The sequence below is a fragment of the Notolepis coatsorum genome (genome assembly GCF_963971535.1).
Source record: "Notolepis coatsorum genome assembly, chromosome: 8".
Classification (NCBI taxonomy): Eukaryota; Metazoa; Chordata; class Actinopteri; order Aulopiformes; family Paralepididae; genus Notolepis; species Notolepis coatsorum.
Window position 1 is genome coordinate 118,457,907 of NC_140172.1, and position 26,813 is coordinate 118,484,719.

General features: G+C 43.3%; 1 protein-coding gene across 1 annotated transcript; it reads left to right on the forward strand.

Annotated features, from left to right (window-relative positions):
• On the forward strand, positions 1-26,588 carry LOC311232794 (serine/threonine-protein phosphatase 2A catalytic subunit alpha isoform-like). Its single transcript, XM_084319594.1, has 7 exons — positions 1-353; positions 13,437-13,646; positions 15,078-15,251; positions 16,942-17,031; positions 22,582-22,743; positions 23,196-23,314; positions 25,153-26,588. The coding sequence occupies exons 1-7, from the start codon at positions 252-254 to the stop codon at positions 25,223-25,225; spliced, it is 930 nt and encodes a 309-aa protein (XP_084175720.1). The 5' UTR covers positions 1-251; the 3' UTR covers positions 25,226-26,588.
• Positions 26,589-26,813: the final 225 nt, after the last annotated feature.

The window sequence follows — 26,813 nt, forward strand, 5'->3', positions numbered from 1 at the left end:
GGTGGGACACTGAGCGGGTGACGTCTCCCAGCGATGAGTCCTCTCTCCCCCCTCAGTCGCTTTCAATTCAGCCAAATCATAGATCTGGCAACAGGAGGACACACGCGTCTTTTAATATAGGCCAATTAGCACCGATCCCCGGCGTTTTGGGGGCAGATTGGATGAGACGAGCATATTTTGAGAGCGATTGTTTTCAAAATATACATTAGTTGCCACTGGATAATCATCAGCTATCCGAAACATTCAGCAATATGGACGAAAAGACGTTCACGAAAGACATCGATCTGTGGATCGAGCAACTCAACGAATGCAAACAGCTGTCAGAGAACCAAGTGAAATCACTTTGCGAGAAGGTAGGTTGTTAGTTACATAACTTCTTAAACGTTACTTACTGCAGAATGTGTCTTCTTTCTCATCGGCGCCTTCCAGGCATTCTTAAAATGGCGTCTCTAGAAGGATACATTTCATTGCACTTGTCAAGCAACATGGGTGGTATTTCTCTCTAGGGATTCTGAAGCATGTGTCAACCAGTAACCTTGGAAATGTGAGTGTCTGTGGTGTTACATCTGTATTAACCTACCGCCGGTCGTTTCAACCAATCGGTACTGTAGGCAAGGCTATACAAGTCACATACCAGGTTTACAACCGTACTCATTCAGACTATGTCGTGTGTGACCTGTAGCATCTCATTCACCAGAGCGACACAATGGCGGCCAACGAGATTTCCTATTTTAGGAGGCTTTTGAATATTCTGAGATGGTCACAGAGAGTAAGATAATTGACAACAGGTGTTTCACCCTTGACCTCTCTTGCTCTTCTACTCTGATTACTTCTGTTCTCAGTAGTAAAGGGATATGGCACTGCATGCCATGCCATCATACTGGACCAAGCAAGCCAGTCTGACAGTTTCTTCATACATTTATCTCTGCCCATTGAGTGAAAGAGGACCACTGTTATTCAGTAATGATTACACATCCTCAGACTAGGACAGATTCGGTCAGGACACTACTAGTCTCTCTCTCTCTCTCTCTCTCTCTCTCTCTCTCTCTCTCTCTCTCTCTCTCTCTCTCTCCTCTCTCCTACAATATTTTAATGCTCCAGAGACAGCAATAATCCAGACAGTAGTTATCAAAGTCAACTTTATTGTAATTTTCCTTAATGTGCAAGACATACAGAAAAAGTTATTCAGCAGCTCTGAAAGTGAGCAGTAAATAAGTCATATATCCAGTAATTTCCACACTTCTGTCTCAGTCCGTTGCAAAGTTCAGAAAGAGTTGAATTGACATCTTTTTTACATTTCCATTCCTGCTCAGCGGCTAGCCAGTAGATAGGCTTCAACCTATTTGTTTTCCAGTAGGAGTTATTCAAGTGACTGCACAGGGGGGGGGGGGGGGTACGGAAGTTGTGAAATTATCGGATTATCCACCGTATTTACTACTATTCTTCAACAGAGCTACTGAATCACAGATGGGTAGGACTAGGTGGAAACATTTTGGAATGCTTCCACAAAAAAAAAAAAAAAATCCATACCTTCCATATCCACCCATGACGGTATACCTTCATGTCTCAGTATACATCACAGCCCTAGGGTGAAGTAAGGTGAAAGTTAGGGTTAAGGTAAGAGTTAGGTTTATAAACATTAAAGTTAGGGTTAAGGCAAGAGTTGGGTTTATAAACACTAACAGTAAGGTTAAGTTGATTGATTGATTGATTGAACATTTTATTAACAGATTGCAGAATGGGTACAGTACAGTACAGCTCAATACATACAATTGTTAAGGGGATGCAGACCAGAGAAAGACTTTCGTCTTGTTTACATCAGGGTCCCCCATTTTCAATTCATCATAACATATATGACATACATGACATACAGATAGACAGTACTGCTACATCTATACATTTATGACATACCAGATTTGCAAATACAGTACTGTTTGTGATACGAAAAGAGTCCAGAAAAGAGAGTATATACATTTGACATAGAAACTGTACATTGGAGGAGGTTGGGGGGGGGGGAGGTTGGGTAGGAGGGGTGGGTGGGGGACACTGTACAACTGAACAAGCAAAACTGTACATTGGAATATTGACAAGACCATACTTGGTCATTTACTGTACATTGTGTTAGGACATTTACAGGGGCCAGTATAGAATTGCAGTCTCCCGTAGGTGTTTTTTGATTGTTTTTGAAAGTGGGTAGTGATTCACATTCCTTTACAGCTTTGGGTAGGGCGTTCCACATTGATGTGGCATAATTGCGAAACGTGTTTAGTCCCTTGTTTGAGCCGAATCTGGGTTTAACATGATTTGTGGAGCTCCCTCTGGTGTTGTGATCGTGGTATTCACTGACCGTTGGGAAGTATTTTGACATGTACATGGGTACCTTGGTCGTGTAGTGTATCTTGTAGACCAGGCCCATTGCAAGTTGCTGTACTCTGTCGTCTACTCTAAGCCATCCTAGGTTGTCAAAGTGGGCAGGGGTGAGGTGGGTTCTAGGAGTAAGGTCAAGCAGTAGTCTGACCAGTTTGTTTTGAGATGTTTGTAATTTTGTTTTTAGCGCCTTTAAGAGTTAGGTTTATAAACAGTAAGGTTAAAGGTAGTGTTAAGGTAAGAGTTAGGTTTATAACCAGTAAGAGTTAGTTTTATAATCAGTAAGGTTAATGTTAGGGTTAAGGTAAGAGTTAGGTTTATAACCAGTAAGGTTTATGTTAGGGTTACACAAGGACACATCGACACGCTGCCCGGGAGGAGCGGGAATCGAACCGGGAACCTCCGGATTGCCAGACGACTGCTCTACCTCTCGAGCCACTGTCGTTTATAACCAGTAAGGTTAATGTTAGGTTAAGGTAAGAGCTAGGTTTATAAACGGTACTAGTGTTAAGGTAAGAGTTAGGTTTATAACCAGTAAGGTTAATGTTAGGGTTAAGGTAAGAGTTAGGTTCATAACCAGTAAGGTTAATGTTAGGGTTAAGGTAAGAGTTAACTTAGGTTTATAAACAGTAAGGTTGGGGTTAAGGTAAGAGTTAACTTAGGTTTATAAACACACAGTAAGGTTAGGGTTAATGTAAGAGTTTAACTTAGGTTTATAAACAGTAAGGTCCCCAGGATGAAATTGCATAACAATAGTGAGTCTCAATGTTTGTACTTTCATACATCCATATTCATATTATTCAGCCATAGAGATATGGCGTCTCATCTCAATTAGATCTATTGTACACAAAATAGGATTAGCGAGTTAGCCAGGTCATTTAAAAAAAAATCTACTAAGTAACTATTGTATACAATTTAATGTTTGACAAAAATGACTACTAATTATTTAACTACCTTGATGTTTTGGATTTAAATCTGTAAACTAAAATGGAATATTAGGGTTTAGAACGTGATTTGGTTATATATATTGATAATTATTACTTATGAACAAAATATCGCACAAAATAAATTCCAGAGGGAAGCAACAGTTGTGATTGGAGGATCAAGAAAAGAGGGTGGGGCTTGAGATCATTGGGTCAATTGGGTGACTGTGAAATGTCATTCAAATATGAATGTGGAAAGTCTGTGTATACATTTATTTCTTTTATACATGTATATTATTTGTCTTTTGCTCATTCGATTCACGTTCAACGAACGGATCTAATACATTTCCCATGGCATCAGGTGACTGCTGGAGGAATGCTGATAGCTTTTTTTTATCCCTATGCAAATGTGTTCTTTGGAATCATCCAAAGCTGGTTGGAACGATATCATATTTAGTCCGAAGAACGGAAGAAGGTTGTTGTTGTTATACCCAGTTGTCAAGCTTAGTGGTCACCGGACCTTTGCCCCCCTGTTGCTGACTTTGTAGAGTGATGTCATAGCTTGTCATGCCCCCCTGTTGCTGACTTTGTAGAGAGTGATGTCATAGCTTGTCATGAGGTGGTTGTTGTTGTACCTATTAGTCAAGCTTAGGTCACTCTAGTCGTCTCTAATTGGACTTTTGCCCCTGTTAAACTGAAGTTGATGGGATTATAGCGCGCAGTTGTCGGGAAAAGGCTGACTACAGTAGCTGCGTCTCAGCGCACCATTAAGCGGTTTGTTGACCCTGTGGTGAAGGTTTTAGTAAAAGCCGAGGCGTGTCCGCTGTAGGTGTGGTTTGTTTATGGTGGTTGGACGAGTGGTTAATATGTAATGTCTCACGCCATCCTCACCCATTCACAGCTGAACTCTACCAAAGTCAGCCCACGTCACCCCACGTCTCAGAGAACTGCACAACTTCCCATTGCCGCACGAATGGCTGCTTCAAGGTCGAGGGCTGCTTCAAGGTTCTCGACAGCTCCCTCCTACCTCCGGTCAATGGTCTCTAACTACACACCCTCAAGACCCCTACGCTCTACATCTTCTTCCCACCTGAGACCCACTCCTATCCAAGCTCCTCGGGGGTCATCAAAGAGAAGCAGGCTATTTTCGGTCCTCGCTCCACAATGGTGGAAATGAACTTCCCACCACAGTCAGGACGGCTGAAACCCGTCCAATTTTCCTCCGTTGACAAAACCCCCCCACTAACCTATCGTCTTTTACTTGTATGCACATTGCTACTAAGGAATCTACCTTACCTATACTACTAGTATCTATGCTAATGTCAATCTATAACTACTATGCACTCAAGTTCGACACTGTTTGAGTTTTACCCTTCTTGCTGACTTGTTGTACAGAACAAGTCACTTTGGATAGAAGCGTCAGCTAAATGACTAAATGTAAAAATGTAAATGCAAGTAGTAGTCAGGTGATTGAGTCATATGAGCACTATGAAGTGACTCACCGGTTACACCTGAAGTCATTCACCACAACGCCCAGCATTAAAGCCTGGTTCCCACGGCTGCAATTCGAAACTGGCCCCGGTAAATGTCCAAACCCCCATCCACCCACCCAACCCCCTACAATGTGCAGTTTCTTCCCCCTCGAATGTATATATATATATATATATATATATATATATATATATATATATATATATATATTCTTTTAGGATCTCTGTCTCTTAAACAGTACTGTATATATAGATGTCTGGATGTAACAGTACTGTATGTCGTGTATGTCATAAATGTCATGATGAATTGAAAATGGGGGACCCTGATGTAAACAAGACGAAAGTCTTTCTCTGGTCTGCATCCCCTTAACAATTGTGTGCATTGAGCCGTACTGTATTGTACCCATTCTGCAATCTGTTAATAAAGTTATCAATCAATCAATGCTCTTGAATGAGCTCAGTACACCTTGAGATGTCCTTCTAATGTAAGAAACTTAATGTCAAACAAAATAAATAAACTTCATTAAAAAACTCAACTGTTAGGATTACTTAAAGTATGGATTTCTTACAGACTTCTGACTTTGTTCAGGGTTTATTTGCTGCCCCTATTTATATGATCATACAAGACTTTACCAGGTCTTTCCACACTGAGTGACCATAGGTTGCGAATGCGATACTTCCACATTTTGACTTTTAGTCGGTTTAGTTATTTTTCTTTACTTTGAAGTCTCATCAGGGAGAAACGTTTCCACATTTGTCTTTGAGTTCACCATGCGAACCCTGCAGCTAGCCGTGTCCCATCATGGGCCCATGCCAAGTTTTTTTTTTTTTTTTTTTTTTTTTAATCCACTTTTTCTCCCATTTTCTATATTTTCTCCCATCCCAATTTCGTATCATCCAATTCAACCCTCCCCTGTCACGGACGCTGTTTCTTGCCTCCCACAAGCCGGCTGCAATGTGGACTAAGTCATACATAGCACCAGTGTTGGGAAAGTTCACTTTCTACATGAACTAGTTCAGTTCACAGTTCAACATTTTTAAAATGAACTAGTTCAGTTCATAGTTCATAATTCAAAATGTTGAACTAAAGTTCATGGTTTCAAAAATGAACTAATTTAGTTCTTTTTAGTTCTTTTTTAATTTTTTTTTTATTATAGATTTTTCACGTACAGTTACTTACATTACAAAAACACACATTGGGACAAGGGGGGGGGGGGGGGGTCCTCCATTTCATCTCTATGCCATCATCCACACCATAAGCAAGCAAAAACAAAACAAAAAGAAAAACAAGCAAAAAGGAAAGCAGACCAAGACAGGCACTGTACAGTATTGCACTTGCATCGAGCGCATTCACATGTAGACATACATATATTTATTTTTTCCTATCCTAGGTCTGTCCATACAATGGGGCACTGGGCCTTTAGAAGGATCCGATACATTTCAGCAGGAAAATAGTCTAATAGTGGGGCCCACACATCCTGAAAGGAAGTGTTGTTGACTATGCATTGCACAGTGTCTTTCATGGGGTAGGAGCACACCGAAGATCTCTCTATACCACATTTGTAAAAATGGAGGCTTATCCTTAATCCAGTTTATCAGAATGCATTTCCGGGCTGAAAGTAGAAGTTTATCAAATAGTTTGAATTGTAAACTCTTTTAAATGCATACGCCGACGTGACGTCTAGAGGTAGAGTCTGACTCCGACTGAGCGAGTGCTGCTGCTGCTGCAGGCAGCTCTCGGCTTCTGCGCGCAGATTCCTGTTCCACTGCTTGTTGTGAGGAGGAGTCTGATGACGTAGCAGGGGGTGACAGGCTGGTTGCCAGATCGGGTGGTTTTACGCATAATTTTTAAGCCTGTTTACAGTGTTTTAACAGAGTTTTCGGCTGAAATGCATTATGAAATATGGCACATCTTTGAACGCTGTTATATTAGAGTGCTGAGAATGAACGCACTTTTGAACTCCGTTACACAGGGCTGAGAATGAACGCGTTCTCAATTACGTTCATTTAGCGGATATACAGTACGTTCAGTTCAAGTTCGCCCAAAATACGAACGCGTTCATGAACGATCGTTCATTGAACGCGTTCAGGTACATCACTGCATAGCACAAGTCCCCTCCGGTACTTGAGGTAACAGCAGTCGCATCTTTTCACCTGCGCAGCTCGATCTCTCAGTGGCGAGGAGTAACGCGTGGGAGGCTCACGCTGCCCCCGACACTTCCTGATTCTACTGCGCAGGCGCACCAACCGACCTGTAGGAGTCGCTGTCCACAACGCCCGATCCCCACCCATCAGTTTCCCACCCCCTAATACGGCCAATGTGTATTAGTACGGACGACCAGCTAAACTGAAAGCAAATGTGGAGCGCTGGGCTCGAACTGACGAGCCCAGCGTTTCCAGCATTTCGTGGCGAGTGCCTTGCCCACTACGCCACGTAGCCGCGGCCCATGCCAAGTTATTTTAGGACATATTAACACCCCTGCCTCCTAATGTGATAGTTATTTGTTGAAGTTAAGCGACTTAATAAGTAAGTAATTCAAAGTTAAGTCATTTAAAATGCCAAAGCAACAACGTATCATGGTCACGGATCTGAAAATAGTCATTGATCATTGTGTTTAGATGGTGACTACGTTTATGAGATTGTGTTCCAAATGGCTGCAGGCCAACATGGTCCAACAACTTCTAGTCTGTTGGACTGTTTTGTACGACTCCTTTCTCTCCATGTTTCATAACTCTAATTAATCAGGGTGAGAATATAAAAAAGGGGGAAAAATAATGCATCTGTCCTTTTTAACGTATGTGCCGTGCGTCTAGAATCTGCTCTTTGGCTTGGCGCCTGCATGGCCTTGAGAGAGGGAGAACCCCCCCCAGGGCGGGTCACTCTGTCAGCCTGGCATGGAAATGAAAGCACTGCTGCCACATGAGCACGTGGAGATGTGTGTGTGTGAGGGTGTGTATGTGTGTGTATGTGTGTGTGAGCGTGTGTATGTGTGTGGTTTTGAAATATAGGTCAGCGCTGTGCAGCACTACAGCCCTGTTCAGCAACACTTCTCTTTCTCTTTCTCTCTCTCTCGCTCTGTTTTTCTATCTCCTTCTCGCTCTCTGGGTGACGGAGCAGTTTAATCGTTCAATAAACATCTATTCTCTCGTTCTCTCCCTTCTTTGTCCTTGTCTCTCTCTTTTTTCCTCTTATTCAGTTTGTGTATCCGTCTCTTTAATTTTGAGCATCTGTCTTTCTCAGTTTCCTTAGTGTTAGTTTATTTGTCGCATGCACATTATACACATTATACATGTACAATGACACTGAAATGCTTCCTCTGCAAGCCCCCCCCCCAGACATCAATCAAAAGAACTCTCAATAAAACAATATTGTTTATTGTATTATTAATATTAATCTATTCTATTAATGAAATACAGTTCTTGTGGTATTTCTCAATTCTGTTGAAACACACACACACACACACACACCCTCCCCTCTTCATCCCTCTGGCCATCCGGTCAGTATTGGAGATCAATCTCTTCGCCCATCTTTTGACCCTGGCCTATCAGACAGTTACCATAGTGACAGACCTGATGTCCAGATCAGACCGTGTCTACAGCTTTCTCTCTGGAGCATGAGGATTTATGTACTCCAGTCCAAAGCTCCTTAAAACCCCCACTACCCCCCACTAGTACCCCCCAGCCTCCCAGGCTCAGTGAGACCAGCTGAGCTTCAGAGCAGCTGAGCCTCACCGGCTAGACAGACAGCTTAAAGAGTGTGTCCTGTTATGGCTCAATAATTTTTATTATGTGAACATGGTTCAGAAGCACTGTTTCTGCCCATCGATCTGCACGAGGAGTGCGAGTACGATCCTATATCGAAGAGGGTGTGCTGTAGGGCTGGGCGGATACTCGAGTTTCAATTCCGATTACGATTTTGGCTTCTCGTGATCACGAAAACGAAAAAAAGATAATCAAGATAAAACGATGATCATGCCACGTTGCTCTGATTTCCTTCACAGCAGTGTGCCCCCCCCCCCCACCCCCCCAAGGCCAAACAGTAGTCTGAGAGGGAGGACTGAGCCACGGCACGCTTTTCCAGTAATTTTTAAACGTCTTTGGTAACTTGTAGAAGATGACCGAGAGGCAGCCTTTGATCGAGATATCAATATCAAATGTTCGATAATGGCTTCCTCTGTCTTCCTGGGTGGACAGATCAGGTTGTAGGAAGCATGAACCCCGTCCCCATCAATAAAAGGTCACAAATCTATTCTGTCTGATTAAGTCTTAGGTTACACCTTCGTATCATCTTCGTATTGTTTTCTTATACGCATCGCCGCGTATCGCCGCGACGTCATGCGCCTCGAGTCACACTTTCGTTTTTTTTTCGTTTTGTCACCAGAGCACACTGATGTAGTACACTGCCAAAGCAGTAGGTGGCAGTAGGTGGCAAACATGAAGGCAATTTCAACCAATCAGAACGAATGTGCCAATACACTTCCTGGAAGCTCCAGCAAAGAAAATGTAAATAAGGCAGGCGCCTATGCCGCGCCACCATCTTGCTCAATGCAGCAATTCTTTTTTCAGCAAAGCCTAATAAAAGTGCAATAAACAAAACGGATACATTCACTGTGTGTTCTGCCTGTCATTTGTTGATGAAACAAAACTAACATCAACACAAGTGACCACCAAGAGCGGATAGTTTAGGCTAAAAAACGATCGGATGCATTGTAGCATTGTTAGCTGCATGCTAACGTCAATGGAGTATTGTGGCTAGAAGCTACCGTTAGCTCACGCTACTTAGCCAGCATCAAAACTGATGATATCGCGAGCTATCAGTAGTTAGATAACATTAGAGACAACGCTGTGTGTATTAAACAAAGGTGAATAGATGACTGGGCCATTTTGTTTAATGCTTCTTAAGTTGAAAGAGGAACTCTGAGCTAACAGGGTCTGAATCCTGATAGCTCACGTTAGCCAGCTGCTCATGCCATCGGTAATGCTAGCAGAATGAATGGATGTAAACTTTATTTAACATATTGCATATGGGTACAATACAATACGGCTCAATACAAACAATTGTTAAGGGAATGCAGACTGTTGTAGCTTGGACTGGGGTCCTTATAACAATAACTTGACAACACATGGTAGCTGAAGCTATTTGGGACACGGAGCTCTGTCCCACACACACACACACACACACACTCTGCTGTCACCGGAAGGGCACGCAGATGGTATCTACTGCGCATGGGCGTTTTCGCAACAACGGCTAGCGTGTTGACTACACGCTGTTTGTCGACTCGTTTTTTTGCGTATCTCCAAACGCAAACACAATTTTGCGTTTCAGCCGTATCCACAAAAAAACGCCAAAATACGCGTTTCTGTGTAGATAGGACATCATACGTCGTCAAAAACGTATAAAAAAACGCCAGGAATACACTAGTCTAACCTCTGCCTAAAGCTACGGATCAGAGAGAGTTTGGTGTCGGCAGTGAGAAAGTGGTATTGCTGCTTCATCCCTGTTTACAGGAACATAGTCTCAGACCAAAACAAAAAATTTAAACAAAGTGCAAACCTTTCGCATAGAGGTCACTATGGAAGCAAATGAGTGACAGAAGTATTTGAATTTGATCAGACACTGAATTTATAGCATTGCAAATAATTACTTTGAAAACATGTATCGGAATTTTTTTAGACACCGAATTTATAGCATTGAAAATAATTACTTTGAAAATCATGTATCTGAATTTCTTTGCTCCGAATTTACCTATGTGAAATAAAAATGCAGTGTTTAAAATTCAATGTAAAAAATGCAATGTAAAAAAATTTGATGCATAATTGCGGTGTATAGAATTCGATGATAAAATAAAATTAAAATTAAAATATTTTTTTATTGATATTCTCATTTGGTTCATTACAATTTACTCAAGCCTAGTAACAGACACAGTATTTCTGACACTGGGAATACATTCCCTGAGATCCATAGATGTCCCTAGAATCAGATACCAAGAACATGCAAATGGACCATTTAAAAAAAAATTGTAAATGTTTATTCTACATTCTTATGGAATTAATGAGATTTAAAAAAATATATATATATATATATTTTAATAATCTTTTTTTTATATTCATTTTGAGTTAATTTTCGTAACGTGATAATTTGCTGTGTAATTAATTAATCTAATTAACGCGATAAACTGACAGCCCTAATTATCACATATCTATCATGCTATAACTATAATACGCTGTATTTCCACTACATGCGAAATGAAAGGATGATAAAATTTGCACAATCTGTACTTGCTCTTGCTGCTCTCTTTTGTAAAATTCTCCCATACATTATACCCATACAAATCTGAATGAGAGAGACCACAACCGCTACTGAATATTGACACAACTTACACAGGGTGCTTACCCGTGTTCCGATACCGGAATTGCCTCCAAATACCCCACTACTACCCCAAAGAGTCTGCATTCTGATTTAATCAACCCTACTGAATGAATGGAAACAAACACACAGCCCAGTCATTCCATGAGATAGCAGGCATCAGCAGGCAACAGTAGCTCAGTGTTTCCTTGTACATAACTGGAGAACATGTTCCTCTGTTCTGGGAGAATCACACTGGGATGTGACACACTGGGAATCACAGTGTCACACAGGAAACGAAACACACACACACACACACAGCAGGGGCTGATTTCCCTGAAGAGATGTTCATGGTGGTACCACTGTAGTATCTTAATGTGGAGCAACATACTTGGTGTAGTGTAGTACTTATACAATCATGCAATGTTAGCAGGGAAATGGTAACATGACTGTACTGGTGTTTTTGAATGAACAGTACACAGGCCCACAACACAGTCTACACTATGTGAACTACCTTAAATGTATACCTACTAATAACAATGGCAAGAGACCACCCATATTATGGAAAACACATTTTATTAGTGAATTATATGAATAAAGAACATTATTTATTTTTAGAGCATCCATCGGCCTCCCAAGAGTTGCTGAATTCTTCTCCTGCTGTCCCCGAACCCCCCCAACCCCTGTCCCCGAACCCCCCCAACCCCTGTCCCCGAACCCCCCCAACCCCTGTCCCCGAACCCACCCAACCCCTGTCCCCGAACCCACCCAACCCCTGTCCCCGAACCCCCCCAACCCCTGTCCCCGAACCCCCCCAACCCCTGTCCCCGAACCCCCCCAACCCCTGTCCCCGAACCCACCCAACCCCTGTCCCCGAACCCACCCAACCCCTGTCCCCGAACCCACCCAACCCCTGTCCCCGAACCCACCCAACCCCTGTCCCCGACCCCCCAACCCCTGTCCCCGAACCCCCCAACCCCTGTCCCCGACCCCCTAACCCCTGTCCCCGACCCCCCCAACCCCTGTCCCCGACCCCCCAACCCCTGTCCCCGAACCCCCCAACCCCTGTCCCGACCCCCCCAACCCCTGTCCCCGACCCCCCCAACCCCTGTCCCAGACCCACCCAACCCCTGTCCCCGACCCCCCCAACCCCTGTCCCCGACCCCCCCAACCCCTGTCCCCGAACCCCCCAACCCCTGTCCCAGACCCACCCAACCCCTGTCCCCGACCCCCCCAACCCCTGTCCCCGACCCCCCCAACCCCTGTCCCCGAACCCCCCTAACCCCTGTCCCGACCCCCCCAACCCCTGTCCCCGAACCCCCCTAACCCCTGTCCCCGAACCCCCCTAACCCCTGTCCCCGACCCCCCCAACCCCTGTCCCCGAACCCCCCTAACCCCTGTCCCAGACCCACCCAACCCCTGTCCCCGACCCCCCCAACCCCTGTCCCCGACCCCCCCAACCCCTGTCCCCGAACCCCCCTAACCCCTGTCCCAGACCCACCCAACCCCTGTCCCGACCCCCCCAACCCCTGTCCCGACCCCTGTAACCCCTGTCCCCGAACCCCCCTAACCCCTGTCCCCGAACCCCCCTAACCCCTGTCCCAGACCCACCCAACCCCTGTCCCCGACCCCCCTAACCCCTGTCCCCGAACCCCCCTAACCCCTGTCCCCGACCCCCCAACCCCTGTCCCGACCCCCCTAACCCCTGTCCCCGACCCACCCAACCCCTGTCCCCGACCCCCCCCAACCCCTGTCCCAGACCCACCCAACCCCTGTCCCAGACCCCCCCAACCCCTGTCCCCGACCCCCCAACCCCTGTCCCGACCCCCCTAACCCCTGTCCCCGACCCTTCAACCCCTGTCCCCGACCCTTCAACCCCTGTCCCCGACCCCCCAACCCCTGTCCCGACCCCCCTAACCCCTGTCCCCGACCCTTCAACCCCTGTCCCTGACCCTTCAACCCCTGTCCTCGATTCCCCAACCCCTGTCTTTGACCCCCCAACCCCTGTCCCTGACCCTTCAACCCCTGTCCCCGACCCCCCCAACCCCTGTCCTTGACCCCCTCGACCCCTGTCCCCGACCCTTCAACCCCTGTCCCGACCCTTCAACCCCTGTCCCGACCCCTGTCCCTGACCCCCCAACCCCTGTCCCCGACCCCCCCAACCCCTGTCCCGACCCCTCAACCCCTGTCCTTGACCCCCTCGACCCCTGGCCCTGACCCCCTCTACCCCCCCTGACCCCCCCCCTTCTGCCTGCTAGTGAACCTGAAACCTGTGGAAAACACTTGAGCGTTCCGTTTGTTCTCCTCCAGGCTAAAGAGATTCTGACCAAGGAGTCCAACGTCCAGGAGGTCAAATGTCCGGTGACGGTGTGCGGGGACGTCCACGGTCAGTTCCACGACCTCATGGAGCTCTTCAAGATCGGTGGGAAGTCCCCAGACACCAACTACCTGTTCATGGGAGACTACGTAGACAGAGGCTACTACTCTGTGGAAACCGTCAGTTTGCTAGTATCACTTAAGGTAGGAGGAGTGACGAACGCTGCCTGGTGGGGAGGCATGGGGGCTAGGCTAGGGCTGAAGGAGATCATGATATTGTGATTCAGGGCTGTCAATTGTCCTTGAAATACTACTCTAATATGGATAGACCTTTAAAATAGTGCTCTTTAGAACTGTCTGTACCTCGAGAACTACTAGGAATGTGTGTCTGACTCTTACCTCCAAACCTGCATGGACTACAACGTATAACATATGACTTATATCATGCCAGTTAGCATACCTTGTGTATAATACTGCACCGCTGTGTATAGGGATGGGAATTGATAAGATTTTATCGATACGATTCCATTATCGATTCTGCTTGTCGATCCGATTCTTTATCGATTCCCTTATCGATCCCTGATAAATTTATAATTTAAATAAATAAATTGGAAATGCAACAGAACTAAGCTGGTTAGAATAACAACATGCAACTTGACATTTCTGATTGTCATTTATTGTTGAGCCCCCATGTCAGAAAAATACAAAAACTGTAAAAATGTGAGATTCTCTTAAACTAATTTATTTATTTTTAGAATTTTTTTTATTCTTAAACTAATTTAATCTATTAAATAACGACCTGTTGAATGCAACTACAGTTCAATATCTTAAACTAATTTAATCTATTGAACTGTAGTTGCATTCAACAGGTTGTTATTCCTCTGACTTCTCTGTCTCTGGTCTTTCAGAAGACCAGCGCGCACACACACACAGACACGGCTCCCCTCCCCGGTCCCCGCTCGCCCCCACCCTTTTTCTACCTGAGCTCTCTCTGTGTCTCTGTGTGTTAGCTAGCGTTAGCTCCGTGGCTAACTTTAGGTTACACCGAATTAAATGAATGACTAGGTTCTAAAGCATTGGAGTAGTTTTCACTGCACATAGAAACAGTCAAACAGCGGGAGCATTTCGGTAGCATATGACCAAAAACCAGACAATTTCGAGCCCTTAAGGAATCAAATAGTCTGCTCTATGGCTGTATGCTGGCGCTAACGTTATTGTTTTAAAATGCGCAACTGTCTGAAAAACCTGGCAGCGATAAGAGGAATCGATAGTCACGGAGGTATGCGATTCCAGGAATCGGACAATTAGGAACCGGCTCCCAACGGGAACTGGTTTTCGATTCCCATCCCTACCTGTGTATATTGTTTACTTTACTTTACTCCTAGTATATATTTAGATTATAATTCTTTATTGCCCATATTTGTTAATCATATGTCATATGTCATATGTTAATCATATTGTATACTATACACATAAATTAATGAATTATAAAATGTATTTAATGTCTTTCTACTATTACCATGCTCATACCTGTACCTCCCCTCCCCCTTCCCCCATGCTGCTATGACACCCCAAATTTCCCCAAGGGAATCGATAAAAGAATGTTATCTTATCTTTATCTTATCTCCGTCTCAGGTACGGTTCCGGGAGCGGATCACAATTCTCAGGGGGAACCATGAAAGCAGACAGATCACGCAAGTGTACGGCTTCTACGACGAGTGCCTGAGGAAATACGGCAACGCCAACGTATGGAAGTACTTCACAGACCTCTTCGATTACCTCCCCCTCACCGCCTTGGTAGACACCCAGGTGAGACGCCTCACAGTGTTTTCATTCAGGGTCCAGTTCACAGGCTTGGATTGAGCTCCAGGATCACTTGGATTCTTCAGATACTTAAAGGTAGAATCATTTTGTTTTGGTCTGATGTGTGGGTTTGAGTTGAGTGGGGATAGGGGGGAAGGGTTGCTATCATTGGCCATACCTCAGGCTCTGCCAAGAGAGGTCTGGAGAAATTCATAGTATAATAAGTACAATAATATCAAACTCCAACACACGCATTAACACTATGATCGCCGCGGACGAGTTTTCACGTCATTCCGAGCCATGCTCATTCTGCCGAAGACGCCGTAACTCGTCTTTGATGTCAATATTTCAAAAATCTGTCATCGAAATCATATTTCCTTTCCGGAGCCCTGAGACACACTGCTGATCTCCTCTCAACTCTCTAGCGGTTCAAGAGCGCCATCTGGTGGCCGATCGGCAGATCGCCAACCGGATATTAACCTTTGAACCGGTAGTACTCATCCATATGTGGTCCGGCCACTCGCTATAGCTCCCGCGACTCCATCTTGAAACACTGGATAATAGATCGCTCGCCCTAACTCAATAAACAACGTTATTTGGACGTATATACTATTATACAACCTGGAAATGGATCGGGCATTTCTACATCCCATAATAGAAAAAAATCTGTTCCACGCTCATCTGCCAGCGGCAGATCAGTTAGTATTCTATACTAACTGATCTGATGAACATATGACCCACTCTGGATGAATCATCTAACGCTGCCCACGGAATTATAAACGATCCCCCGCCCATCCGGTCATCATCAGATGATGCGTAGAAACTTCTAGAACCACGTCCAGTTGAAACTTTTTATCTCGCACAGATTCCTACCAAACTGTATTTGATCAGCCAGGTCTTGCTCGAAAAAGAGATCTTTGATCTCAAGTGACTACCTGGTAAAATAAAGGTAAATCATCAATATAATGCATTTAGGGCTATAAATCACGTTCTGAAGAAAGCTGCAGAAAACGATAAAAACATACTTATACTTTAGACCATATTTTAGTATGAATATGTAAATGAAAAAGTTTAACGTTGCTACACCCTGAACAATACATATAGGACATTGAATGGGCCATAATAATGGCAATTTAGCAATAGAATTTAAAAAGTTATAGCCCTGCAAAGAAGGGGAACTTCTCCATAGACAAATAGAGCTGGCGAGGGATGGTAAATTATGAATTTAACCCATGGCGATTAAAGTGTTAAAACAAAACATGTAAACAAAGTGCAATACCAAGTGGGCTCTCTTGCCTAGAGGTCGATGTTTGATGACATTACAGATTCTACCTTTAGAATAAGTTGATAAGAATTTTCTTTTCCAATGCAAGAGAAATGCCCAGTATTCATATATATATATTAAAAAAAAATTGTGTGTAGAAGTGTAGAATTCGGCCTATGGGGTGAGGGGATTTCACCTGAAGTACAGTAACATCTTATTGGAAATAATAGGCCAAAGAATTTGGATATTTCCCAGAGTTTAAACAACAAAACCAGTCCAAAAATAAAATAGAGATCTAAAAACACTCAAATATCCAATTATTCTGGCCTATTATTTCCTATGCGATACCTACATCCGAGGAGCACCCGTTCATTCTACCCCTCTGTTGTACTTTTAACACTTGTCCACAACCTTTCTGTCTCCGCATGTCAGATCTTCTGTCTCCACGGCGGCTTGTCACCATCCATAGACACACTGGACCACATCAGAGCCCTGGACCGTTTACAGGAAGTGCCACATGAGGTGCGTGACTCACTGCTACTGTAACACGCTGTCCTGACCCACTGAGCTCATCTCACTTTCCCATAACATCCTTAGCATTAACTTGTCTTAAGTTGCGTTCTAAGCCAGAGATGATCTCACCTGTAGTGCAAAGATGCTTTGGGGAAGTCGATCCCTTGTTAAATGCATTCATCATGCGCTATGACCTAATCCAAACTTGACCTCATCCTAACCTCGTCCCTTCAGTTTGCACAGATATAGGACTTGGTGTATATTGTGTACCTCATTTGTTAGGTACTTGTTGCCCTGGTGGTTTTAGGAGCTGGTTACAGGTGTCTGATAAGAAATAAACCGAAATGTTAAAATGTTTAACTGTTTCTTTAACTCATTCAGCGCCATAGCCTGTCCCCATCTCTGCTCTCTAGGCTAGAGACATTTCATTCATTCACGACATTTCATGATCTTTGCGGATCTATTGTATATTCTATATTATAGCTATGGAGAAAATAGTCCGGCTCATTTGACAGACACTATTTGTAGTCCAATATGTAAAAAGTAGTGCTGTCAGGCGATTAAAAAAATTAATCTAATTAATTACAGGATTTGTAATTAATTAATCTAATTAATCGCATTTTAATCGCATAACCATTTTATGCCTGATATTCTATATTCTATAATCATATTTCAAATTGCATGTGTCCGGATGGCAGAATTCAGTACTGTATCTACAAAACCTTCTGTTTGATCATCTTCCATCTATTAATTTGCTTAGATTTTTCAGGTCTGGTCAATTTGAGCATGGTGTTATTCACAGTCAAAGATAACAAAAAAATATTGATATTCTCATTTGGTTCATTACAATTTACTCAAAATAAAATGTTCATTCAATCAATCACAGCGCAGATTGAGTGATTGAATGAAAATGTTATTAACAGATTGCAGAATGGGTACAATACAGTACGGCTCAATACACACAATTGTTAAGGGGATGCAGATCAGAGAAAGACTTTCGTCTTGTTTACATCAGGGTCCCCCATTTTCAATTCATAATGAATTGTAAGTAAGGGTGCAACTTGCACTGTGCAATTCATTCTTTGTGGATCTAGCCCACAGTATTTCTGACACTGGGAATACATTCCCTGAGATTCATAGATGTCCCTAGAATCAGATACCAAGAACATGCAAATGGACCATATTAAAAAACATCTGTAAATGTGTATTCTACATTCTTATGGAATGAATGAGATACAAAAAAAATATTATATAAAAAAAAAAAAAAAGATTTTGTAATTAATTTTGAGTTAATTTTCATAACGCGATAATTTGCTGTGTAATTAATTAATCTAATTAACGCGATAAACTGACAGCCCTAGTAAAAAGTAAATTTTTTCATGTATACGTCAGCGTTTCCGTTAGCCGGTAATTACCGGTATTTGACCGGCAAAATCTGTTGAAGTCCGACATATTTAATCTCTCCGGTCTTAATGTCCGGTGAAAATAATTCCCTGAGTCTAAGCACAATTTGATTATTTGAATTGTATTAAAATAGGCTAAAATTAAATAGCCTATGCGATGAACGAAACAATCATTACATTTGTTTCATCGTTGCTTCTAATAATGACAACGATGTTGTCAGCGAGAGCTTAGTGCTGGGTGTGCAAACTTTTGTGAAGCTGCAGAGCCGGAGCAGCAGCAGCACAGTGCAGTACTCCAATTCAGCCATTGGCAATTCAATGTTGGGTGGGGGGTGCTGCTGTGCGGTCCCCAGATAGAGCCAGAAAAGAGCCAATAACAGCTGAATCTGCTGCTCTGCATCGACATACTCTCGCAAATAAGTCATTGGGAGGTGGAGAGAGAGAGAGTCATCACGCAAACCCACGATAATGTTGCCGTCTCTCTCTGCCAAATTTCTCAGTTCTTCGCTTGATATAATTAATACAAATGTCCAATATAACGGAATTCGTTAGCTCATAAAAATGTGATTATAACAGACTGCTGTTTTTAATGTCGGGCGACTGCCCACAGACACCTATTTGATTTAAAGGCGGCAGCAGCACGGAGTCTCTGGACTTATTTTATTTGGAATATAATGACTTTATACGCAAAAGTAGCCTAGTTTTAAGTAAAAATATTATAAATCTACATGCCTTGATGATGTCATTCTTTTGTTTTGTTGTCATTCTTTTGCCTATCAATTGTTTTTAAGCTCAATAAACTCTGACCGGAATTTCTCTCATTTGACCGGTAGATTGAAATCTACCGGACACTGAGGCCGGCAACAATTTTTTCTAACGGAAACCCTGGTATACGTTCACGTGGTGAATATTGTATAGTTTCAGAGTGATCCGGGCTAATTCCTGGAAGCTGAGTTATGGAGCACTATGTGCATTTTACTAAAGTCGTTCGCGTTGCTCGCCTGGACACGATACTATTTCCAAATCAAAGGTATATAATAGGTATTATGTTTCATCATGAAGGCATCAAAGGGGGGGCTCGTTTTGTGATGCTCTGATCGTCAGCAACGGCATACGTTTTGGAGTACGTGACATATGATCGTTGCGATCGATGTGAAATCATTGTAGGATCAAAGTAGGATTGACGTCATATAGTCCTTACCTTTGCTAGGAGGTATTCCAAAATGAATATTCCAATTGTCTGATCGCGATTTCCAGTATTGATGTCCATCGGGTCCCTGACATGAAATGGGACAAAGTGTGCTGGATGCGTTCCAAGTTGCTCGAATGAAGCGTTTCACTTGCCCTGGTCCAAATTCTCCGCCCGGACCATATAAAATGTAACACACAGTGTGAAATAATGTTTCAAAGGGTAGGCGATACTGCCACCTAGCAGGATTCGGCCGGCATTGCAATCTCGAGGTCTCAGAATGAGTCCCAGTGATACACAGAGGTCCGTGAGACTGTATAGAATATTAAAATCGAAAAAAAGAAAAAAGGATCTAAATATTTATTATGTGATTGGCGCTCAACCGCTGGCGAGAAAACGCGTATTATTACGTGGTTGGCGCTGAATGAGTTAAAGGTGCTATAGATCATTTGTATGTAGAGTAATAATAAAAAAAAAAACAATACATCCACAGAGCTTTTAGAAAGGTGCAGAATAAAAGTACTCTGGTCCGCCTGAAAACGTCTGTCTCGGTTCGCTTCAGCGGACCAAACGCGAACCAAATATAGGAAGTGATTATTATTACCACTGCTCGCAGCACTCACTGCAAAACAAGCACACTGCATCTAATCTCTCTATCTATCTATCTATCTATCTATCTATCTATCTATCTATCTATCTAACTGTGCATCTTGGGAAGAAGGAAGAAAAAACGCGGCTTATTATTATTACCGAGGCGCACGGCATTAATAATGGATCAATGCCACGTCAATACTATTATTATTATTATATTATTATTATTGGTCTACAAGTTGTTTAGTGAGAGGATGGTGGTAATGTTCTTCAATAGAACAATGGATCAATGCCATGTCAAAACTCGCTCCGCTGATCTGGAGGGCTCGCAGACAGTCCACACACAGACACACACACACGCGCGCGCGCGCACACACGGGCTCGCAGCCACACACACATTTCCACTGTCCAATAGACAAGCGCCCTTTTCGACCGCGTGACATTGTTCAGAAGGTCTCGGTCCGCCTCACAGATTTCTATGTGAACGCAGGCAAACCAAATGAAGAATGCAACAATGTTGCAACTTCACCCCCAGAACCGCACAGATTCCACCAAAACTATATGTGAAAGCGACCTAATTCAGGGCCAACCACGAGATTAGTCGGGTTAACTCGCCATGCGTTGAGTGCCAAGACCCGAGAAAACTCGGTTTTAATCGTTATTTCTTTTATTAGCGATATCCATACATTTTTCATCCATCCAGCCTGACGTTATCATTGGGAATGGATCTGAGCTCGAAAAGGGCAAATACCGCCGCCTATCGTCTCCCGGATGGTATTGCACATCATTGGATTGGATTGGATGGGACTGCATCAGAAAAAAACTCCGGTCCGGGGTTTCCCTTCTCGGGCAAGCAGTATCGTGTTATCACATTCACTGGCGAGGCTGGGAGAAGGGTCGATTATGTGTTTTGGACTATAACGTTGGATCAATAAACGCGATCAATATTTGGAATGGCGATCAGGAATTGGATTAATCTTTTTGCAGAACATCTGATGTGAGGTAAGGACTCTATTTTACCAGTATTGGGTTAATCAGATGTTTTTTTCTCCGCCAACGGAGCGTGTGTGCGTAACGTTAGCGCTGACCAAGTCATGGATAATCGATTTTTCAGCCCGCTTCTCTAGCGTGCATAAGTACACATATACTATCGATAATCTAGCGTTTATTTGAAAACTATTCATAAATCAGCCGAAAAATTACAACGTGTTTTGTGTATTCCGCTAAAGAGCTATTATCGCAGATTTCTCTGGAATGACTAGAAATCTCAAACTATACTCGTATTCAAAACGGTATAAAACGGAAATGTACCAATGAAAAAACTATCCGTTTCGTACATGTTGACTGCAAGCAAGTCATTGATAAGCGACGGGTGTATTAGACCCATAGCCATAATTTAAGATATAGTTTAAGCGTTCGCAAATTTCCCCGTCCTCCCATTGACTAAAGCGCTGGTACGGAACGGCCTAATTTGGTCAATGGGCATGGCTCTTGATGTGTTAAAGGTCCCATGTTTTGCTATTCCTTTCACTATTTGGGCAATGTTACACCATTCCTGTGAGTCTATGGAACACATCTGTAAGTATTTTAATTTTTTTTCCATTGTTTTGTATTTCTAATCAAGTACTCTAAAGCAGCATTTTTCCACTTCAAGATTTCAAGCTGTTTTGGGCAGGGCTCCGCCCATACTCGCAAAGCGCTTTGAGTGACAGTCACCCACAGTCTGCACTGGCAGACAGAGAGAGACATAGAGAGATTGAGGGGGATACTAATTAATTTCGCCGCGGGGGGGCATAATCCCACAGGACAATGCATTGGTAACTTGTTTCAAATGACAATATATACCCCTGTGAATATTATTGCACGGATCGGAATACGGGCACGCGCAATGATATTTTGCAGCAGGTTGACAGTGATGTGCGAGTGCTCCTGACTGCGTGTGTGTTTCCCCGCGCGCGCGGCCGGGAGTGTGTGTGGAGTGCTCCGTGTCCCTCTCTCTCTCTCCTTTTCGCTCGCTTGTTCTCTGCTCTCTCTGTCGGCACCTGCGCCACGTCAACCCGTTTGAGGAAGTGTCAGTATTTCTACTCGCTCTGTTGTTGAGCGAATTGTTGATTGTGGGCGGTGACTACAACCAGTGCCTTATTCACGTCAGCAAAACAGTCAAATCAGAATGGCTTAGTTCAGTGAGGGAGGATCTCGTGAACTTGAGACTGGACTGATGAGCCTAAATGAGAATTAGAGACACAGACCCCATTGATACAACCCCACACTGCTAGAAAACAATGCTAAACACTGGAAAAGGCAATTTATAAGACATGGGACCTTTAACTATCTCTGCTAACTAGACCCGGTCCTCTCCTTCCCCGTCTGTTCCAGGGTCCCATGTGTGACCTGCTGTGGTCAGACCCAGACGACCGTGGCGGCTGGGGCATCTCGCCCCGTGGGGCCGGCTACACCTTCGGCCAGGATATCTCCGAGACCTTCAACCATGCCAACCGCCTCACCCTGGTGTCCCGCGCCCATCAGCTCGTCATGGAGGTGAGTTCCTGCCGCTGAGGGTTATCACATCCAGGGAAGGACATTAACCTTTAACAAATATCGTCCGATACCGAGTAACAATACAATTAATAAATTTTACTGAACAGTATAGATTTTTTACATTAGTATTGGGGTAATTGCTTTTTTTATTTTAAATGTATGTGATTCAGTGGTCTATGGCGCCCACTGCTCATGTGCTTAGGGTGGGTTAAACGCAGAGGACAAATTCCTTGTATATGTAATGTACTTCAATGCAAATAAAGATTCTAATTCTATATGTAATCGCCTGTACTTCAGTGTGCTTTTCAGTGTGATGACATATCATAAACTTTCACTTTCAAAGTCAAAAGCATATTTATATCTATTTAATATTAATATTGCATCGTACTTTATAGTACAACCTTTTTCATGAATATTTCATTCTCAGTGAATCATGCGTCTCCTCCCCTCAGGGTTACAACTGGTGCCATGAGCGGAATGTGGTGACGATATTCAGCGCTCCCAACTACTGCTATCGCTGCGGCAACCAGGCAGCCATCATGGAACTAGACGACACCCTCAAATACTCCTTGTAAGTATGACGACAAGCTGGAGGTGGTTAAATATTGGTTAGAAGTTGAAGTATAGACGTGTTTCTTGTTTATAAACATACCGTGTTCGAGCCAATCCGCAATACCAACTGAGTCACGTGACTATGTTTTTTTGTGATTATTGTGACCCAAAATGCTTGATTTGCTGCTGCTTATATATATTATACACAAAACATTTTTAAATAAACAAAAGGTCTTCTGTGTTTTATTACGAAACAATTATGAAAAATTGTGAGTCTGTGAAAACAATTGCAATTGAAAAGTTGTCACTTGTCGCTACAATGTTGCAAGGTAACATTATGTGTCCAAACTGGCCATGATGACCAGATTATGATGAGCAGCTTGACTATTTAATGTGGAAACACTGCGGGGGAAACATCTTCAAGCTGTCACACAGCTGTGTGGTCGAATTTACATTAATCCTTGGCAATCGCAAAATCCTCATTAGAGACTGTACATTAACGCACAGCAGGATGTAGGGATGGGCATCGATTAAAAAATATTTGAAGTCTTTAAATGATAAGAAATTGAATAGTTAATGCGAATATCGTTTTGTCCAAAAAAAATTCCCTTGTTTTACCGGCAACTACACTGTGTAGTGTATTGAGAAGGGGCCCTATTAACACTTTGACTGCCATGAAACGTCTTTTCACGTCATTGCTGGCCATGCTCAAGTTGCCGGGGGACGCTGTACAGCGTCCTTATATCAATATTTCAAAAATCTGCGATCGGATTCATAATGTCCCCTCCGCTGGCCTGAGATCCACCAGCAGGACCCACTGAGCTCTCTGGCGGTTCAGGAGCGCCATCTGGTGGCCGATCGGCGCAATCGCCAAACAGGATGTTGAATAGAGGTTGTCCTAGACGACCGTAGTACTTCCGGCGCTCGCTATAGGTCCCGCGACTCTGGCTCGTCACACTACACAGTGATCGATTGCCAATAACTCGATAAACAACATGATTTGGACGTATATACCATTATACAAGCTGGAGATGGACCGGGTAAATTTACATCCCATAATGATAAGATTTCAACTCGACGATGATCGCCCAACGGCGCGCGGAGACTGGGGTGAGTTTCAGCGTGTAACGTTACCGTCTTCGATACTAACTGCTATTATCAACATTTTACCCACATTAGATGATTGGTATAACGCTGCCCACGGAATTATAAACGCCCCCTAGCCCATCCGGTCAACATCAGATGACGTGTAGTAACTTCTAGAAGTACGTCTAGTTGGAATTTTTTATATCGCGCTGATTGCCATAAAACTGTATTGCATCATCAATATAATGCATTTGGGGCTATAGATCACGTTCTGGAGAAAGCTGCAGAAAGAGATGAAAACATACTTATACATTAGACCATACTTTACTATGAATATGTGAATGAAAAAGTTTAACGTTGCTACACAATGAACAATACATATAGGACTTTGAATGGGCCCTAATAATGGCAATGTAGCAATAGAATTTAAAAAGTTATAGCCATGCAAAGAAGGGGTACTTCTCCATAGACAAATAGAGCCGGCAACCTATGGTATATCATTAATTTAACCCAAGGCAACCAAAGTGTTAACTGTTACACCGCTGAACGGCATGCTGGGTACAGCTTGCTAGCTAGCCCTGTTAACAGCTGGGGGAACAGAAAAGAAAGATGAGGAAAGCGATACCGGAGATGTTACACGGCTTTGTACGTTTGCCATGTTGTTTACTATGGAATAGTAATTGTGTGAGTTTTGCCCGTCCCTAGCAGTTTGTTTGATCAACAAATCTTTTCTTGTGCTCTTCTTCTTCTCCTCTCCCTCTCCTCCCCCAGCCTGCAGTTTGACCCAGCACCTCGTAGAGGGGAGCCCCACGTCACGCGCCGCACCCCTGACTACTTCTTGTAAAAACGACTGTCCACTCCGGCGTTACCATGACATTATACCTTCAACAGAAGACAACGTGACACAGAGGGAGTGGGGGAGGGAAGAGTGTGGAGCCAGGGGTCAGAGGGCAACACAGCGGTGTACATTGTATATTCACACAAAGAGCTGATTAAACCTGCACTGTGGAAAATTGGAGCTATGTGACCATTAGAGGTAACTGCACCTTTAAAAAGGAAACATGGCAGGTTAAGAGAAAACGGTAGCGAAACAAGACATTTCGTCACTGTGGGCACCGGTTTAGATTTGTCGTTCACATTGTATGCTCTAGAAATGAGACTGTTAAGCTTTTATTGGATTTCTCTGGACTGGTTGTAAGTCAACCAAAATAGCTTGTATGGGGGATTTCACTGTGCTTCTTGCATCGCTGTTGGGAGTTTTCTCTTGTTCAGCCTTTACTCTGCCCAACTCCGCGATTTAGCTTGCTAAAGAAGCAATGTATATTTTTTCATTAAAATGTTCCATAATGCAGATGATTTAAGCATTCATAAAAATAAGTCTGTCACTGTAATATGGACGGATCAAAAGGTGTGCCATGTTTGTTACTATATTCATTGTTGAAGACCCCTGTTAACCCCCCCCCCTCCCAATATCATCATTGTGAATGGCAGTGATGACATAGTTCCTCATCCTGTGGGCTACTTTTCAAGCTAGATTTACCTCATGAAACCAGTATTGATACAGCATTGTTATTTGAATCCAACTGTTTCAATCCCACTTTTCCCACAGTTTATCTTGTGTGGATCCCTTCATTGTTTCAGATTGATTATGAACATTATTTTGCACTTTTGTAAATCTAAAGAAATGTATCAAGTCCGAACGTGAAGAAATTTCACTCTTACCGAATGTTTTTCCTTTTTACATTTTTATTTAAATTTCCCCAGAATGATCATGTCAAGAATTTTATTTTATGCAAATGTATTTTCTCTTGTATGAAGTTTCAGGAAAACCTTTTCTTACTCAGTCACCCATGGGTGTATTATGACAAAAAGATGATCGAATGCCATTTGTGGAGATGTTCACCCACATAAACTCAACGCTACAGTACACACGGCAACTTTTTGGGCAACACAGATAGAGCAACGTACCTGACAACCGGAAATTAAGGGAGACAAGAAATACAATATAATTTATCTGCGCACCAAGCAGATGCCATGTAAAATACAGAACTGTTGAGCTATCTGCTTAGGCAATGTTGCCCTACAACGTTGGCCCAAAAAGTTGCTCAGTGTGTCACCACCCACTGGCTCCCTATGAAACCACAGAGTCTGTATTAACCGATCCATTTGAATAGTAAAGTTGGAAATTGCTTTGGCGTTTCATTAACATCATTATGACTTCACCTGACACCAGTAGTTTCCTCTACAGTCACTCAGCAGTGGTGGACCACCACAGCAAGAACATTACCAACATACTAGATAGATAAAGTAGGAAATTAACAATTGAATTAACAAAACATTAAAATTATAATCCAAACCCATCTCCCTCAAAAGGCAAATCCCAGTGTAGTGGATGACTGGAAGAAACACCAAAACATTTTGGTTCAATAGTT